This window comes from Elgaria multicarinata, chromosome 9 (genome assembly GCF_023053635.1).
Source record: "Elgaria multicarinata webbii isolate HBS135686 ecotype San Diego chromosome 9, rElgMul1.1.pri, whole genome shotgun sequence".
In the NCBI taxonomy this organism is placed as follows: Eukaryota; Metazoa; Chordata; class Lepidosauria; order Squamata; family Anguidae; genus Elgaria; species Elgaria multicarinata.
The window spans coordinates 100,129,860-100,147,438 of NC_086179.1; the positions used below are offsets into that span (position 1 = coordinate 100,129,860).

A 17,579-nucleotide genomic window follows, 5' to 3' on the forward strand; every position below is an offset into this window, starting at 1 on the left:
AGGGTCTGGAGCATCTCCCCTATGAGGGAAGGTTACAACAGCTGGGATTGTTCAGCTTGGAAAAAAGGAGGCTAAGGGGAGACCTGGTAGAGTTGTACAAAATTATGTATGGTATGGAGAATGTAGATAGGGAGACATTTTTCTCTCTTTCCCATAATATTAGAACCTGGGGTCATCCCATGAAGCTGATTGGTGGGAAATTCAGAACAGACAAAAGGAAGTACTTCTTCACACAGGGCATACTTAAACTATGGAATTCACTACCACAAGATGTGGTGATGGCTACCAACTTGGATGGCTTTAAAAGGGGATTGGATAAATTCTTGGGAGAAGGCTAACGATAGCTACTAGTCCTTATGGCTAAGTGCAACCTCTAGTATCAGAGGCAGTAAGATGGTATACACTAGTTGTTGGGTCACATGGGTGGGAGGGTGCTGTTGTACCATGTTCTGTTTGTGGTTCCCTGGTCAACAGCTGATTGGCCACTGTGTGAACAGAGTGCTGGACTAGATGGACCCTCGGTCTGATCCAGCAGGGTTCTTCTTATGTCTCATTCTACAAAGCAATCAATTGGTCCTACTTTGAGGCAAGCTAATTGCATTTTCATGGAATCACAGAACTGGAAGGAGCCATTTAGGCCATTGAGTCCAACTCCCAGCTGAGGGCAGGAATCCCACTGAAAGCATCCCTGACAGATGGCTGCCCAGCCTGCCCTTTCATACCTCCAGCAGTGAAGAGCCCACCACCTCCCTAGGAAGTTGGTTCCATTGTCTCACTGTTCTGACCATTAGGCAGTTTTTCTTGATGTACAGCCAAAATCTCCCTTCCTGTAATTTAAGCCTGTTCTTTTATGTCCAACAGCTTTAGATGATAAAATACAGGTTGCGACCCTCTCTTGAATGACAACCCTTAGGTACTCAAAAATGCTATTATATAATATCCCACCTCAGTCTTCTCTTCCCAAGGTTAAACATACCCGGTTCCTTTTGGTAGTAGTGCTTATATTTAAATGTATGCTCATGTTTGGGATGTCTGCTATGTAACTCTGTGGAAACATTTCAATCATGGATCTTTTCCAAAATTTAATTTGGAAAAAGAAAGGTCTAAACACAAGGAACATATCTTGAATTTGTACTTGTATAAAACTAAGCTTTATTTATCTACCATGTTATTTGCCACTGAATTTCACATTGCAAAACTATTCAAGGAGGATTATTGAAAATAAAGTCTAACCTCTTTTGGCATGAAAGAACCATAGATGACTTACCATCATTGTCTGCACTGCCAAACTGAGAATAATCAACTATTTTCTTATTCCTGAGAAAATAAGACAAGCATCACTTTTCACCTTCCCATCATATCATGCATATCTAAAGTTAGGATACAAATCTCATGTAAAATATTGTTTTATAGAAATAAAAATAAGAATATATCTAATCATCACTACTTAAAACAATTAAAAATCCTGAAAATATATAATATTAAATTTAACAAGACTAGAGTGCTATTCCACTCTTAAAAGCAGACTAACAATAATTTTCAATTAATAAAAATAGAGAGTACTGTTTTAAAAAAGATTATGGCACCCTCATAATATTTCTAAGATATTTAAACCCCAACTCTCAAAGATGGAAAGGCAGCACTGTTTTAGCACATTAATCTCATCAGGTATCTAGAATGCTTGTCTGGCCCAATATTACTAGATGAATTTCAGTTAGTACGGCTTGAAGATGTGGACAAGATGCTTGGACAGGTATGTGTGACCACTTGCTTGTTGAATCCTTGCCATTCAACTTGTGAAATTTAGCAGGAAAGGAACAGCTGGTTGGGCCAGGGATGTGATAAATGCCTCCTTACAAGAGGGTACTGGATAATCTAAAAGAGGCAACGGTAAGAAGCCCTCCCATTCCAGAACAACTGAACAATTTTAGACCAGTTGCGGAGATTCCTTTACTGTCCAATGTCCTTGAACACATGGACACTGACCAGATTCAGGTGCTCTTGGATGAGACTGGTTTTCTGGATCCATTTTAGTCGGGGTTCAGTCCTGGCTTGGTACTGACACTGCCTTGATTGCCCCTACCTATGTCAGGAGAGAGATGGAGGGAGTGTGTCCTGTTGATACTCCTTGATCTCTCAAACAGTGTTCAACACCACTGCCCATGGTATCCTTCTGGAGTGACTGTCCAAGTTGGGGGAAGTGCTTTGCAGCAGTTCTGCTCCTATCTGGACTGTTGTTTCAAGAAGGTGATGGTTGGAGGGTATTGCTTGGCTCCATGGTGCTCCAATGTGGGGTTCCACATGGGTCAGGAACATGCTAGGAACGTGCTATCGTCCCCCAGACCAAAATGTTCAGAGTGACCTTGAGATAGAGACACAGCTTCCTCAAAGGCAAATCCTGTCTTGCTAATCTACTAGAATTCTGTGAGAGTGTCAACAAACATGTAGACAGGGGTGATCCGGTGGACATTGTTTACTTAGATTTCCAAAAGGCTTTTGATAAAGTCCCCCACCAAAGACTCCTGAATAAACTTAGTAGTCATGGAATAACTGGAGAGGTCCTCTTATGGATCAGGAACTGGTTAAAGAACAAAAGGCAGAGAGCAGAAATAAATGGTCAATTCTCCCAATGGAGAGAAGTAAATAGTGGGGTTCCACAGGGATTGGTATTGGGACCAATTCTTTTCAACTTGTTCACAAATGATCTGGAATTAATAGTGAGCAATGAAGTGGTCAAGTTTGACGACGACACCCAATTATTTAAGGTTGTTTAAACACAAAGGGATTGTGAAGAGCTTCAAAGGGACCTCTTCAAGCTGGGAGTGGTCATCCAAATGGCAGATGCAGTTCAATGTAAGCAAGTGTAAGGTGATGCACGTTGGGGCAAGAAACCCCAACTTCAAGTATAACTAATGGGATCTGAGCTGGCAGTGACCGAACAAGAAAGAGATCTTGGGATTATGGAGGACAGCTCAATAAAAATGTCCACCCAGTGTGTGGCTGCTGTAAAGAAGGCAAACTCCATGTTAGGCATTATAAGAAAAGGAATTGAGAATAAAATGGCCAGTATCATACTGCTCTTATACAAATCAGTGGTGACTACTTAGAATACTGTGTACAGTTCTGGTCACCACACCTAAAAAAGGATATTATAGAGCTGGAAAAAGTGCAGAAAAGGGCAACTGAAATGGTTAAGGGACCAGGGCATCTCTATTTTGAGGGAAGGTTACATCAACTGGGATTGGTTAGCTTGGTAAAAAGGAAGCTAAGAGGAGACATGATAGAGGTGTACAAAATTATGCATGGTATGGAGAATGTGGATAAGGAGACATTTTTAGCCCTCTCTCAATATAGTAGAACCCGGGGTCATCCCATGAAGCTGACTGGTGGAAGATCCAGGACAAATAAAAGGAAGTACTTCTTCACACAGCGCATCGTTAAATTATGGAACTCACTACCACAGGATGTAGTGATGGCCACCCATTTGGATGGCTTTAATAGGGGGTTGGATAAATTCCTGGAGGTGAAGGATATCAATGGTTACTAGCCCTGATGGTTGTGTGCTAGCTCCAGTATTCGAGGCAGTAAGCCTGTGTGCACCAGTTGCTTGCGAACATGCGTGGGAGGGTGCTGTTGCACTATGTCCTGCTTGTTCATCCCTGGCTGAAGGCTGGTTGGCCACTGTGTGAACAGAGTGCTGGACTAGATGGACCCTCGGTCTGATCCAGCATGGAACTTCTTAAGTTCGACATGAAAATGTTATGGGCAGAATTGTCATCAATATGTTGATGACGCACAACTCAACTTCTCCTTTTCACCTCAAGCAGATGTGGCACTGAGGCTCAATCCAGACGAGACTGAGGCTCTCTGAGACTCTGAGGCTGGTTCCCCTGACAGGATCGGGGAGGTGCAACCATCTCTGGGGGACATCACATCCCCCTGAAGGAGCAGGTGTGCAGCTTGGGGGTGCTCCTGGATCCATCATTGTTACCGGAGGCTCAGATGGCCGGCGTGACTTCTACCAGCTTCAGATGATAGTCCAGTTGTGATCCTACCTGGAAGGGGATAGACTAGCCTCAGTGGTTTATGCTCTGGTAACCATTAGGTTACATTCCTGCAATGTATTTGAATATGGTTTAGGAACTGCAGCTAGTGCAGAATTCAGCATACAGGGCGTTGGCAGGGATTAGGTGATGTGAACATAGAAGCCCAGTCCTGGCTCGCCTGCACTAATTGCCAATTTGTTTGGGGGCCAAATTCAAAACGCTGGTTTTAATTTTTAACCCGATACTTCCAGGACTAGCTCCCCCCATCAGTATGAGAATGGACCTTTTATGTGATAGCCCCATGTTTGTGGGATGCTGTCCCCAAGGAAGCTCATCTCATACTTATTTTGCGAGACGTTTGGACACTAGTTACGCCCTGATTGTTGTAGGTTGCTGTTGTGATGTTCATTCTAGGCTGTGAGGAAGGAGAGATATTGTGTATTCGTGGACGAACACTTTTTATATTGCGTTGTTTCTAGATTATGTTTTTGTGGTATTTATTTTTATTTGTATGATTGTACTGATTATGGTTTATATTGATATTTCCCCCTTTTCTTCTTCCTGTTATATTGTATGTGTGAGTTGCTTCGGGACTGCTTTTTGCAGTGAGAAGCGATGCGTAAGTTTAATAAATAATAACTATACAAAAACAGCTTAAAGATTACAGTGTTATTATTATTTTTTAAACGAGCCAATTAGCATGTGTCGCCGAACCAGCCACCGGCAAAGAGGCTGCGGAAGGAACAGGAGGCAGCTCAGGCGGCGAGGCAAGGCGAGGCGAGGCGAGGCGCCGCGCCCGAAGGGGCCCCTTCCTTCCCCCCTTCCTCTTTCGCCCTTCGGCAACCGCCGCACCTCACAGGGGACCCAACGTCTCGGTCAGGCAGGAGCAGCCGGGCCAGGGCGGCCCTCCGAGGCCAGATCTCCCCGGGAACTCAGGGCTGCGTCCTGATAGCATCCCCCGCCGCCGCCCCCACCACCCCCACGGCAGATTTACTCTGCGCATACTCAGGACCAGGAAAGGAACTCTGTACATGCCCTTGGGCATACCCCTACCTACGCTAGCGATACATTGCTCTACCTCCAGCCCAAGAAAAGGAGAGAAGATCAGACACCCACCTCCGCCCCGGCCGCGCCATTGCCGCCGACACTCAGCGGGACGCTCGTTCACCTCCCGCCCGTGAGACCGGGGGGGGGGGGGCGCCTGCAGAGCGCATGCGCCGAATGCTGGGCCAACCCCGGAAGGCCTCGGTCGCTGCTCGGCTGCCTGCGGACCCGTTTGGCTTTTCAAGTGTTTGGACGGACAGCCGAGAGGGACGCGGCCTCCCCGCGGAACAAGGCCCTGGCCGGCGCCTTTCGCTTCTGGGCAGAGGCGCGAGCACGCGGAGCCCCCGGCTTTGCCTCAGGGGGGAATGCGTCCGACGGGCTCGGAAGTCGAGCCCCTCGTGTCAGTCTGCACGTCGACCCTTGGAGGAGCTCTAGCGCCCCGGTTTTCTTATCTCTAGGAGGGGAGCGCCTGCGCAGGAGCCTTTCCGGGCGGCGGAAGCGAGCGAGCGAGGAGGAGGAGGAGGCCCCCGTCAGGGCGAGGAGTCCGCGGCGGCGGCAGCAGCAGGAGCGGCCCTTGTCCACGTCGCCGTCGCCGCCCGGACCTGCCTCGCGGGGTCCCGTCGCGCGGCGGCCGCGCCTGCGGTTTGCTACGTGCTGCAGGTGCTTGTGGGGAAACAGCAGGCGGGTGGAAGCGGAGGACGCATCCCGCGAAGGGGTCATGGTCATCACCACCATCATCATCCCATGAAGCCGATGGGTGGGAGGTCCAGGACAATAACAGGAAGGACTTCTTCATGGAGCGTATAGTTAAATTATGGAACTCACTGCCACAAGATGTGGGGATGGCCACCCATTTGGATGGTTTAAAGGGGGGTTGGGTTGGACGAATTCCTGGAGGAGGAGAAGGCTGTCAATGACTGCTAGTCCTGATGGCTAAGTGCAACCTCCAGTATCAGAGGCAGTAAGCCTATATACAACAGTTGCTGGGGAACATGAGTGGGAGGATGCTGTTGCACCCGTGTCCTGCCTGGTTGGCCTCTGGCCGAGGGCTGGTTGGCCGCTGTGTGAACAGAGTGCTGGACTAGAAGGACCCTGGGTCTGATCCAACCTCAGGGCTCTTCTTATGTTCTTATATTTCATGATGCCAGATAATTATGTGAACTGGACAAAGCATTCTGCATAACCTAAAAGCCCACAAGCAGCCACGTTCACCAACAATAGAATTAATGTAATCATGCAAGGTACTGTTCGTTGGACTATTTACGTGTGTCATTCTCCCCCCCTCCCCCCACTGGCTTTCGTAACAGAGTAAAGTAAGCTTTACTCTCTTTTCTTGTATGCCCTGATCAGCACGGGTCATTAGAGGCCCTGGTGAACTACTGACTGGCCAGTTTCCTATGGTCTGCTGGATGCAGGCAATTTTTGCAAATGAAGTTGGCCTGGGGGTAGACAGTGCAGCAGGGCTGGTAGGATGGCTCCATTCCCCCCCCCCCTGATTTCTCACTGTACAGCTTGCTGAAATGGGCGCTCTGTTAGAGCAAATGAATGAAACAAAGAAATGTCAAAGCGAAACTTCAGTACGAAACTGCTGGATTGCAGTTTATTAAAAGGTTTTATTCTATGTCTTTGGGCATGAATAAGGTTTGCTCTCCCATCAACAGATGTTAATTTAGTAATGGTTCACACGAACATATAATAAATTGAAAGAACAAGTGAGGGGAGGGATGTTGCAGGGCTGTGTCGGCCTCCCTCAGTCATGTACATCCAGCCACTCCCTTCACTACTGATGCCTCTAGTGGAAATGCTTCTCTGGTATCTGTATGTTCAGCCATTGTGAGAAAAGGGTCTATGCACATACTAATATGTATGGGGCTTTTTCATGTATGGATGGACCATAGTTCAGCCAAATCTCCCCCTGCATGGAGGTCTCTGAGCAATCATTTGAATGTGCGTAGAGACTTTCCCTTCTCCAGCAAAACACACAGACCTGTTATAACTGTTATGAATGGTCATTTAATTGAACTGCCATAAACTTTCCCATTTGCATTTCATTGTCATTTCACTGTTTACATTTTCTTCTCCGACACGTATTTATATAATCTGCAAAATAGGACACTGTAAAGTTTTCCCCTGGTGGCTGAAAATGTTACTGAAGGCTTCAACAGCTAGGACACATTTAAATTAAATAAATCTAATATGTTTTTTTTTTAATAAAATAATCCTGAAGTGCATATTCTAGGGTCCCCTTAATATACATGCTACATTTCAGGTGTCTAGTTTTCATAGTCTTGGGGCTATGGCAATGAAGACAGACAGAGAGACATGATTATAGGTAATCATTTGGTTTTAAAGTTTGCTATCTGCAGTGCTGAATCATCATGCCAAGCTTGGTTGAAATCGATCAAAAGCTATTGAAACTGTAAATCTTTAACATTTCGATTGGCTGTGATTTTGTTTCAAGATGGCAGACCCAATTTTTACTGTGCCTAAAACCGTCCCAGAGGAAGAACAAATCCAAAAGTTTCATGACAATGCGATGTACAGTTTTCGAGGACATACAAACACTTCCTTTTATAGAGAGAGAGAAGGGATAAACTACCATGGACTTTCATTCACTTCATTAGAGGTATGAAGTGCTGCAACTCTCATCAGCCCTTGCCAGCATAGCAAATGTGAGGGATGATGGTAGTTGTGGCCCTGCAGATGTTTTGGCCTACAAGTTTGCCTACCTCTGTTTTAAGGTGCTACTTGTGTGGGGGGGTGGGGGTGTCATGCGACCCGTGTGTTGTGTACCTGTGTCTTACTGACTTAACTGCCTTTTCTGTGTATTCCTTTGAAAATAAAATAATTCTTGTCTCATCTTTCTAGAATGCAGAAAGCCTTTAAAATGAAGGGCAATCAAGGAACAATCTGCAGTATGGAGAGAGAATTTTTATATGAATTCGGTGCTGGAAATCAGCATTTTGTGCTCCGAGTTCCTTTGAAATTCCCAGTGAAAGAAAATGCTAGTCATTTGCTTGAGCGTCTAATGCTTCTTCATAACTTGCCATGCTTCGTAGAAAATGGTAAGGGTTTGTTATATGAATGACTAGATGCATGTGAGTTTATACTAAAGTGTACCAAGTTTGAAAATGGAGGGCTGCCATTAGTCTGCCAACAAAAAAATAAGTCTAATCTGCCTTCTTTATTTTGGAGAAGATATGCTTCAGTCTTTGGATGTATGTACTTGTCACATTTTAAATATTTTTAATATAATTATGAGAACTAGAAACATCTGTTTGGAAACTGAAAGATAGCTGCATTCCATTTATCTGTGTATTAATGCCCTATGTATCTAAATAGTCTGCAAAGAAGTTTTAATATTCATATATTCTCAAGAGTTGAACACTGTTATGGATTAATGGGGTTTGAGAAAATTATGGCCCATTTAAAAATTGTATTATCCTCTGCATGTACTCTTGACAGAAAGTTTAACTAATGAATATACACTACTTATGGACAATTTCCCCCCTCAATATGACAGATTTAAAAGAATCCCTTAACAGATTCATTGAAGAGAAATCTATACAGTCTTATGATAGAGAAGCAGAAGGAGTCCTAGAAGCTGTAAAATCTGGTAAAGTAGATTTGCACCAGCTGGCAAATACTTGGGCTAAAACTTATATTGAGGTAAGAAATTTCCAAATGCATTTTAGAAGACTGAACTGAAAATCAGGGTGGAACTTATTTCTGACTTCTTGACTTCTTTCTAGCATACTCACTTTTTAGGGGACATTTTGCTTTGTGGTTAGAAATGTATGAGCTAAATATGAGATCCTTTAGAGCAGGGGCCGATAATCCTTTAAGAGAAGCAGGTATGGCCAGTCACAAATACCTGTTTCCCAGGAGGCAAACTGGTGAGGCTAAAAGAAAAATAACTTACCAAAGGCCTAAGTACAAGTTCTATGTGGTGTATGAGCTCCAAAATGCAAAATCAATTGATAATTTTCAGATCTCCAGCCATAGCTCTAAGGAGTGTCATAACATCAGCCTTGGGTTCTTCAGGAAAAGCCATTGCTTCCCCAGCAATTTTGTGTGTGTGTGTGTGTGTGTGTCCATCCGTATGTGTGTCCATCCATATTTTAAAACCCTGATTTAAAAGGGCAATTGATATATCCCTCTGTGTCAGAAAGGCTTGCTTCTGAGTAAGCCTGCACAGGACATGGAATAATGGGCTCAAGTTACAAGAAGCCAGATTCCAGCTGGACATCAGGAAAAACTTCCTGACTGTTAGAGCAGTATGACAATGGAACCAGTTACCTAGGGAGGTCGTGGGCTCTCCCAGCCTAGAGACCTTCAAGAGGCAGCTGGACAGCCATCTGCCTGGGATGCTTTAGGGTGGATTCCTGCATTGAGCAGGAGGTTGGATTCGATGGCCTTATAGGCCCCTTCCAACTCTTTTATTCTATGATTCTAGGTTTTCAGCATACCCCTTTTGTTTCCCTCCCTAACCCCTCTTCATCAGTGATCTATCAGTTGTTCACAGTGACTCCCTCAGCCTTCAACATCTCCCTTGGCAGTTTCCTGCTAGCCCTACTCCGATGTCAGAATGTTGACAAGAACACTGGAATTCTTCGGAGAACCCTCGGAGTACTGGCAGAATTCTATCTTGCAAGTGCAACTCATCGTGCCCGACATAACTACATCAACAGTTGCTGCCATAGGAGCAGAAACATAAGGGCTGTTCCTACGCATTCGAAGCCAAGTCCATCTGCTAATGAAATAATCCATAAAGGAAAAAAAGAAGTCGGTGTCCAAAATTAATCATAGAATCATAGAATAGCAGAGTTGGAAGGGGTCTACAAGGCCATCAAGTCCAACCCCCTGCTCAATGCAGGAATCCACCCTAAAGCATCCCCGACAGATGCTTGTCCAGCTGCCTCTTGAAGGCCTCTAGTGTGGGAGATCCCACAACCTCCCTAGGTAACTGATTCCATTGTCGCACTGCTCTAACAGTCAGGAAGTTTTTCCTGATGTCCAGCTGGAATCTGGCTTCCTTTAACTTGAGTCCATTATTCCGTGTCCTGCACTCTGGGAGGATCGAGAAGAGATCCTGGCCCTCCTCTGTGTGACAACCTTTCAAGTATTTGAAGAGTGCTATCGTGTCTCCCCTCAATCTTCTCTTCTCCAGGCTAAACATGCCCAGTTCTTTCAGTCTCTCTTCATAGGGCTTTGTTTCCAGACCCCTGATCATCCTGGTTGCCCTCCTCTGAACCCGCTCCAGCTTGTCTGCGTCCTTCTTGAATTGTGGAGCCCAGAACTGGACGCAATACTCTAGATGAGGCCTAACCAGGGCCGAATAGAGAGGAACCAGTACCTCACGTGATTTGGAAGCTATACTTCTATTAATGCAGCCCAAAATAGCATTTGCCTTTCTTGCAGCCATATTGCACTGTTGGCTCATATTCAGCTTGCAATCTACAACAATTCCAAGATCCTTCTTGTTTGTAGTATTGCTGAGCCAAGTATCCCCCATCTTGTAACTGTGCCTTTGGTTTCTATTTCCTAAATGTAGAACTTGGCATTTATCCCTATTAAATTTCATCCTGTTGTTTTCAGCCCAGCACTCCAGCCTATCAAGATCACTTTGAAGTTTGTTTCTGTCTTCCAGGGTATTAGCTATCCCACCCAATTTTGTGTCATTTGCAAATTTGATCAGCGTTCCCTGCACTTCCTCGTCCAAATCATAATAAAAATTCTTGAAGGATAAGAAATTATTCTGTTCTTTAGTGTGTTTGTTCTCAATCAACCAAAGGAGTGAAGTGTATTCTTCCAGAGATAGTTTGGAGTTTGATGTTCTTCTGTCAATACATTTGAGAGCACCCAGATTGGGCACTACCATTCCCACTATCTTGCCCATTTCTAGCTGTAAGGATGTACACTTCGTGGCTGCCGTTGGCATTGCCTCAGTGCACACCACAAATGCTACCAGAGGTGCCACTTGTGTAGACTCACTGAGCTTGTTCTGGTCCCTGCTGGGGCTGGGCCTACCCAGCTCTTCAGGTAGGCATGATAGGGCCTTTGACTGTCTGCTCCTGTGGCACTCTCCACAATTCCTCACCAGTACAGAATATTTTTAGCACTTTCTAATTAATGTAGAAATAAAGTGGGTAGGCATGGTAAAATGAAGGAGAATTTGGTCACTGGAATATAGAGGGGAAAATACTATATTAGAGAAGAAAATAGCTTACAGTGCAATCCTATACATGTCCACTCGGAAGTAAATCCCAATGAATTCAATGGGAGTTACTCCCAGGTAAATGTGTAGGGGATTGCAGCCTTAATGTTAATATAGCTGCAATCCTATTCACATGTTATAAGGCTGTTATAATGTTACACAAAGGCTCAGTTCAGACAACACATTAGTCAACGCAGTTTGAGAACGCCACAAACGGTTGAGTTTTTAGGGGTTGCTCCCCACACAACATGTTCTAACTCCACCGTGGGCTACCGTAGAGTTGAGTAAAAGTTAATGTGGCATTTGAGTGACAGTTCCTCTGCTCTCTTCTCCCCTTGTCCTCCCGATGGTATCCCATCAGCCTGTGAAAAAAACAATCCCGACGGCTCTCCTAGAGCGGCACTTCCTCCTTTTGCTGGAGAGCTCTGTAGCCAGTGGGAAAAGTCAACTCAATACAACAGAAAACTCCATGGAGCCCGACACACAACGTGCAACACAATGGTTGTGCAGAAACTCTCCTCTGCTCAGCGTTGATATTCTGTGTGGAGCGTTCTCCCCCTCCACAAAAAACTCCACCTTTGTGTATAGTTTTCCTGCCACTGTGGAGTTCTAAAACCATTGAGAAATATGTTGCCTGAACTGAGTCAAAAACACCTAAAATTGGGGGGGGGGGGGTGGAGCCTGACGGCCATGGACGGGTAAGGTTTCTTTGAAGCTCTAAACGGCTATGCCGAGAAAGTCAATTATCTCTTTTAAAAGGGCATAAATCTCAAATGAATATTTTGGAAAAGGTCTATGAAATATAACTGTCGGTGATGTTGATATTTGTGAAAGTGGAACTGATATAAGGAGTGGGGAAATCGATGCGGTTAAACAGCTTGCAAAGCAGCGTTTGGAGCGGAGAGCAAAATCGAAAGTGTTTGTTATTATTGGAGCTCTCCCAGCGAACGCTGACTTGATTTATGGTGTATCTCACTCCTTACTTGTGAAGAGAGAGCTATTGTTAATAAATCTAATCATCGTGAAATACAGAGAGAGAAAAGCTGTCTGGGCAAGGAATGAGAGACTGTTTTGATTACTATCCGGGACACTAAGAAAGAGATATATGCCCTATGTCGAATATTAAAATAAAAATAAAAACAGAAATTGCAAAGGTTACTTGGTCACGGAAACGACCTAGCAATCATAACCTCCCCCGCCTTGAAAAGCTGTCTTCGAAAGGAGAAGTGCAGAGTGAGACAGAAATAGAGACGGCAGACTCTAAGATGGCGGAAGATGGCAAGGCGCCAGCTACGATGGCTGAAATTAAAAGTTTTATAGTAGAAAATAATGAAATCATCTTTAAAAAAATGGATCAACAGGCTGAGAGGTCATATAAACGGATGGCTGTGTTAGCTGACAAGATTGCTCAGAATGTTAAGAGTATAAAGAACTTGGAGGAAGAAGTAAATTTGTTGGAGAAAAGACAGGATGTTTTTGAAAAAAGTTCTAATGTGCGATTCCAGGACTATGAATTAAGGCTGATCCAATTAGAAGACCAGAATCGCCATTCATCTATTCATATTAAACATCTTATTCAAGCACCAGGAGAAGATTTGAGGAATATAATTCTGCAGTGGTTTAAAGAAATGATGCCTGATTTGGAAATAGAGGATTGTGATTTGGACAGGATTCATAGAGTGGGAAGACAAAATTACAAAGGAGCTGCCAGAGACATTTTTGTGAAATTTGGTAATTATTACAAGAAAGAGCAAGTTATGAGGAAACTGAGATCCATGGCCCTGCTGCAATATAAAGGCAAATCAGTGCAAATTTACAACGATCTTTGTCAGCATACACTCAACTGGAGACGCAGTGTCAAGCCAATAACTGAAATATTAACAAAGAGGGAAATAAAGTATGCTTGGGGTTACCCTGTTTTTTTAAGATTTACACATGGTGAGAGGCAACACAGAGTAACCTCTCTGGATCAGGGCAAGGAGCTGTTGAAGAGTCTGGGTCTGTATGATGATGCAAGTTTGAACGAAGCAGGCAGGAGTGGAAGTGAGGCTGGGGCGTCTGGGATGTAATAGAACTGATAAAAATATTATGAGATAATTGTATATAGAATTGTTAAAATATAGAGATCTTGCTGGCCAGGCGGAGCACTGCCTCCCCCCTCCCCCTAAAGGTAGAGAATGGCCAGAGTGATAGACTTACGGGGATTTGGGGTGGGGAAGAGGTGGGGGTGGGGTGGGGGAGTAGGGGGGATGGAGTGGGTGGGAGTAAGGTTTTTTTATGGTTTTTGTGTTTTTATGTATGTGAATTTGAGTTGCAGAGCACAAGGGATCGGAAGAAGCATCAAAAGGGTGATTATGGATAAAAAAATAAAAGTATCAACACTCAATGTTAAAGGTTTGGGGGCAGTCGTGAAAAGGGGGAGAATTGAACAAATGCTTAATAGAGAAGGATCTGACATCATTATGATGCAAGAAACCCATCAGGGGTTCGAGGGGGCAAACGAAATACGGACAGAGTGGTCAGTTTATTACGAAAAGTCATTGGGGACCTCAAAAAAAATGGAGTGGCTACTTTGATTTCAAAAAAAGTGGATTGATATTAGAAACTATAAAAAAGGATGATAATGGTACCTTATGATAAAGGGTCAAATTGAAGGTAAATTATATACATTAGTTAATGTTTATGTCTCCAATGAGAGACATAGAGAGTTTTTTTACAAAATTATTTAAAGAAATAGAAGAATTTAAGGAGGGGTATGTTATCTTAGCCGGGGATTTTAATATGGTTATGGATAATAGATGGGACAGGTCAAACCCCACTAATGTTGAGAAGAGAAATAATATTACTATAATGAATAAATTGGTAAAAGAAAATGATTATGTGGATTGTTGGCGTTTACTCAATGGGGCAAAGCCTGGGTTTTCATATTATTCCCCGGTTCATCATACATACTCTAGGATAGATTATATATTTGTCTCGAAAGAGTTTGCAGCTAAGGTTTGTAAAATGGAAACGGGGGTAATAAAGGTAACAGATTATGCATTGTTAAGTTTAGAGTTTACAGTTAAGAAGAATTATAAAGAAGTGTATAGGTGGAAAATGAATACAAAAATATTGAAATATAATAAAGTGGTAGAAAAAATTCAGAGGGAATTGTCAGAGTCTTGGGAAATTAATGAAAAGGGTGGAACGGCAGGGTCAGTGGTTTGGGACACCATGAAGGCTATAGCAAGAGGGATTTGTATTAGAGAAATGTGTAATTTAAGAAGACAACAGTATGCAGAGCAGGAAAAGTTAGAGACAGAGATTAGGAGCTTGGAGAAAGAATATTGGCAGGGTAAAAATAAATATAAATTAATAGAAATACAAGCTAAGAAAAAGGAGTTGGAGAATATAAATATAGAACAGGTTCAGAAAAATATAATTTATATGAAAAGGGAGTATTTTTAAAATAGTAATAGAAATTCTAGATTGCTTGCCAGACTTACACAAAAGGAAAAAGCGAGAAATGGGATAGGAGCATTGAAGGATAAACAAGAGAATTATTGTCACACAATGAAGGATAAAATAAAAATAATTCAGGAATTTTATCAAGAATTATATAAGGGAAAAGATATCCAAAAAAAGAAGTTGGAAGATTATATAGAAAGGTATATAAAGAAGGGAATAAAAATAGAACATAAAGAGCTAATGGAGAAGATAATAACTCAAAGAGAAGTTGAAGAGGTAATTGATAATTTGAAAGTGGGTAAATCACCGGGAGCAGATGGTTTAGGATCAGAATATTATAAGGTCTTCAAAGGGTTTTTAGTACCAAAACTACTGAAAATTTATAATGCTATATTGCAAGGAGAGAAGATACCAGAATCATGGGAACACTCATTGATAATATTAATTCCAAAACCAGATAAAGATTTGACTGTCCCTGATTCATATAGATCTATTTCACTAATAAATCAAGATGCTAAAAATTTTTCAACTATTTTGGCGAAACGGTTAAATAAATTTATATCTGAATAGATAGGAGAAGACCAATGTGGATTTGTGGTGGGTAGACAGATGCACAATTTAGTGGGAAGAGTTTTAAATGCAATACATGTGATAAAAAAATCTAAGATTAAGGCAGGAATTTTGGCATTGGATATTTTCAAGGCTTTTGATTGTGTGAGCTGGCAGGCACTAAAGATTATTTTGGATAAAATGGGATTTGGAAATAAATTTAAAGCTATAATAGAACAGTTATATGGTGGTGAACGACGGATTCACCGATATGATACGACTAGCCAGAGGTACAAGACAAGGATGTCCACTCTCGCCGGTCCTGTTTGTAATGGTTATGGAAGTATTGGCGAATGCATTATGAGATGATGGAGAGATAGAAGGAATTGGTGGTGTAAAAAAAACAAAATTGAATATGTTTGCGGATGATACCCTATTAACTATCAAAAATCCAATAAGAAAGATAGATAGAATTAAACAACAATTGAGTGAATTTGAAGAAGCTACTGGATTAAGAATAAACTGGTCCAAATCAGAGATGATTTTATTTAATTATACTAAAAAGGAAGAAAAGGAATGGGAACGAAAGGGAATAGAAATGAGAGTTAAGGAAGAGATTAGATATTTGGGAATTAAAATTATAAAAAATTTAGATAATTTAGAGAAGGAGAATTTAATTAAGTTAAAAAAGGTGTTAGTAAAATTGGAAAAATATAAAAGATTAAATTTATTCTGGTTTGGAAGAATAGCATTAATAAAAATGAAGATTCTAGCAAAGATTAATTTTGTGTTTAGGATGTTACCAATAAAAAATTCAGAATCAGAGATAAAAAGTTGGCAAAATATTATAAACAATTATTGCAACGGAGATAAGAAAGCGAGGGTAAATAAGAATAAATGGTATTTAAGTCAAAAGAAGGGAGGAATGGGTCTCCCAAATATAAAATTATATTATGTAGCAAACAGGTTAAGATATATTGTAGAAGCAATTATAGGAGTAGGTGATTTAGATTGGATGGAGGATAAAACTACAAGCAATGTAGAGATGAGGTTGGAAAATGTTTTTTTTAGGGAAGGAGGGAGAAAATGGGTTGAAAGTATAGGTAATCCGCTCCTGAGGTCTCACTGGGAAATTTGGAGTAAATTTAAAGGGGAGCTGTTTCCGAGCAGCTCCCCTTTGTCACCGGTAATAATGTTAAAGAATTTCCCGGAAGAACTGAAGGGAAGATTAAGTAAAATATTAATAGTGAAAAATAAAATGAAATTAAAGGATTGGTTGAGAGAAATAAATACAAGAGAAGATATGGAAGAGGTTTTGAAAGAGAAAAAATTAACTTGGTTAGAGTATAGGCAATTAGAACAGTGGACTAAAAAGTGGGTTAGAGAAAATAGAGATTGTAGAGAAATGAAGTTTGAGGAATTAATAGTTAAAAGGGAAAAATGTAAGGGAGGAAGTTCAGCATTAAAAGGGTTAATGAGTGAAATATATAAAATATTGCTGGAAAAAGGGCTGATGGATAGTTCAGGAAAAATGGTATGGGAGACAGATTTGAATGTACAAATAGGACGACAGAGCTGGGAGGGACTTTGGAAACAAAGAGTGTTGAGAAGTATGTCAGTGAGAATAAAAGAGAATTATTTCAAAATTTTGTGGAGGTGGTACCTAACCCCGATTAGATTGAATAAGATAAATAACCAGCATTCAGCAAACTGTTGGAGAGATTGTGGAGAAAAAGGAACGTATTTACACATGTGGTGGGAATGCAAATATGTACAACGATTGTGGAAGATGGTGTTTTTGGAAATTGAAGAAATAGTGGGAATGAAGATAGAACAAACACCAAAAGTTGCATTACTGTCACTATTTGAAGATTTAAAATGTGGAAAAGAAATTAAAGAATTGATATCGAGTTTGCTGACTGCAGCACGATTGATGGTAGCTAGGAACTGGAAGATTCAAGGGGAATATTCTATTGAAGAATGGTACAAAGAAGTATGGGATATAGCTATTAATGATAAACTGACTTGTAATATTAAGTGGAGAAAAGGTATAACTAAAATAAACGAGTTTGAAGGAATTTGGAAACAGTTCCTAATATTTGTGTTTTCTAAGGGAAGTGGGAAACCTCCAGCAGAAGAAAGTATGAGATTTTGGAATCAGGAATAGATCCCGAGGTGGGGGGTGCACTTATATGTAAAGAATGATTATGTTATGATATGATATTTTATAGTTATATCTATTCAATATATATGTAGTCAATATTTTCAACATG

The 17,579-nt window shown here is 41.9% G+C and overlaps 2 protein-coding genes across 4 annotated transcripts in view; one reads left to right on the forward strand and one right to left on the reverse strand.

The window, feature by feature from the left end:
* RAD51AP1 (RAD51 associated protein 1) overlaps window positions 1–5,225 on the reverse strand; it is a 41,425-nt gene extending 36,200 nt beyond the window's left edge. For 2 of the 3 annotated variants that reach the window (XM_063133438.1, XM_063133437.1), the window contains exons 1-2: window positions 5,163–5,225; window positions 1,268–1,317 (exon numbers count right to left, since the gene is read on the reverse strand). In XM_063133438.1, the coding sequence (XP_062989508.1) occupies window positions 1,268–1,317; window positions 5,163–5,182 (70 nt within the window). In that variant the 5' untranslated portion in view covers window positions 5,183–5,225. Of the gene's footprint in view, window positions 1–1,267; window positions 1,318–1,986; window positions 2,074–5,162 lie in introns of those variants that run through there. The other variant, XM_063133439.1, reaches the window with a different exon arrangement.
* Window positions 5,226–5,731: 506 nt separating this feature from the next.
* The window catches only part of FERRY3 (FERRY endosomal RAB5 effector complex subunit 3), an 84,945-nt gene continuing 73,097 nt past the window's right edge, over window positions 5,732–17,579 (forward strand). The window contains exons 1-3 of the mRNA XM_063134400.1: window positions 5,732–5,750; window positions 7,959–8,155; window positions 8,614–8,759. Coding sequence (XP_062990470.1) covers window positions 7,960–8,155; window positions 8,614–8,759 — 342 coding nt within the window. The 5' untranslated portion in view covers window positions 5,732–5,750; window position 7,959. The remainder of the gene's footprint in view (window positions 5,751–7,958; window positions 8,156–8,613; window positions 8,760–17,579) is intronic.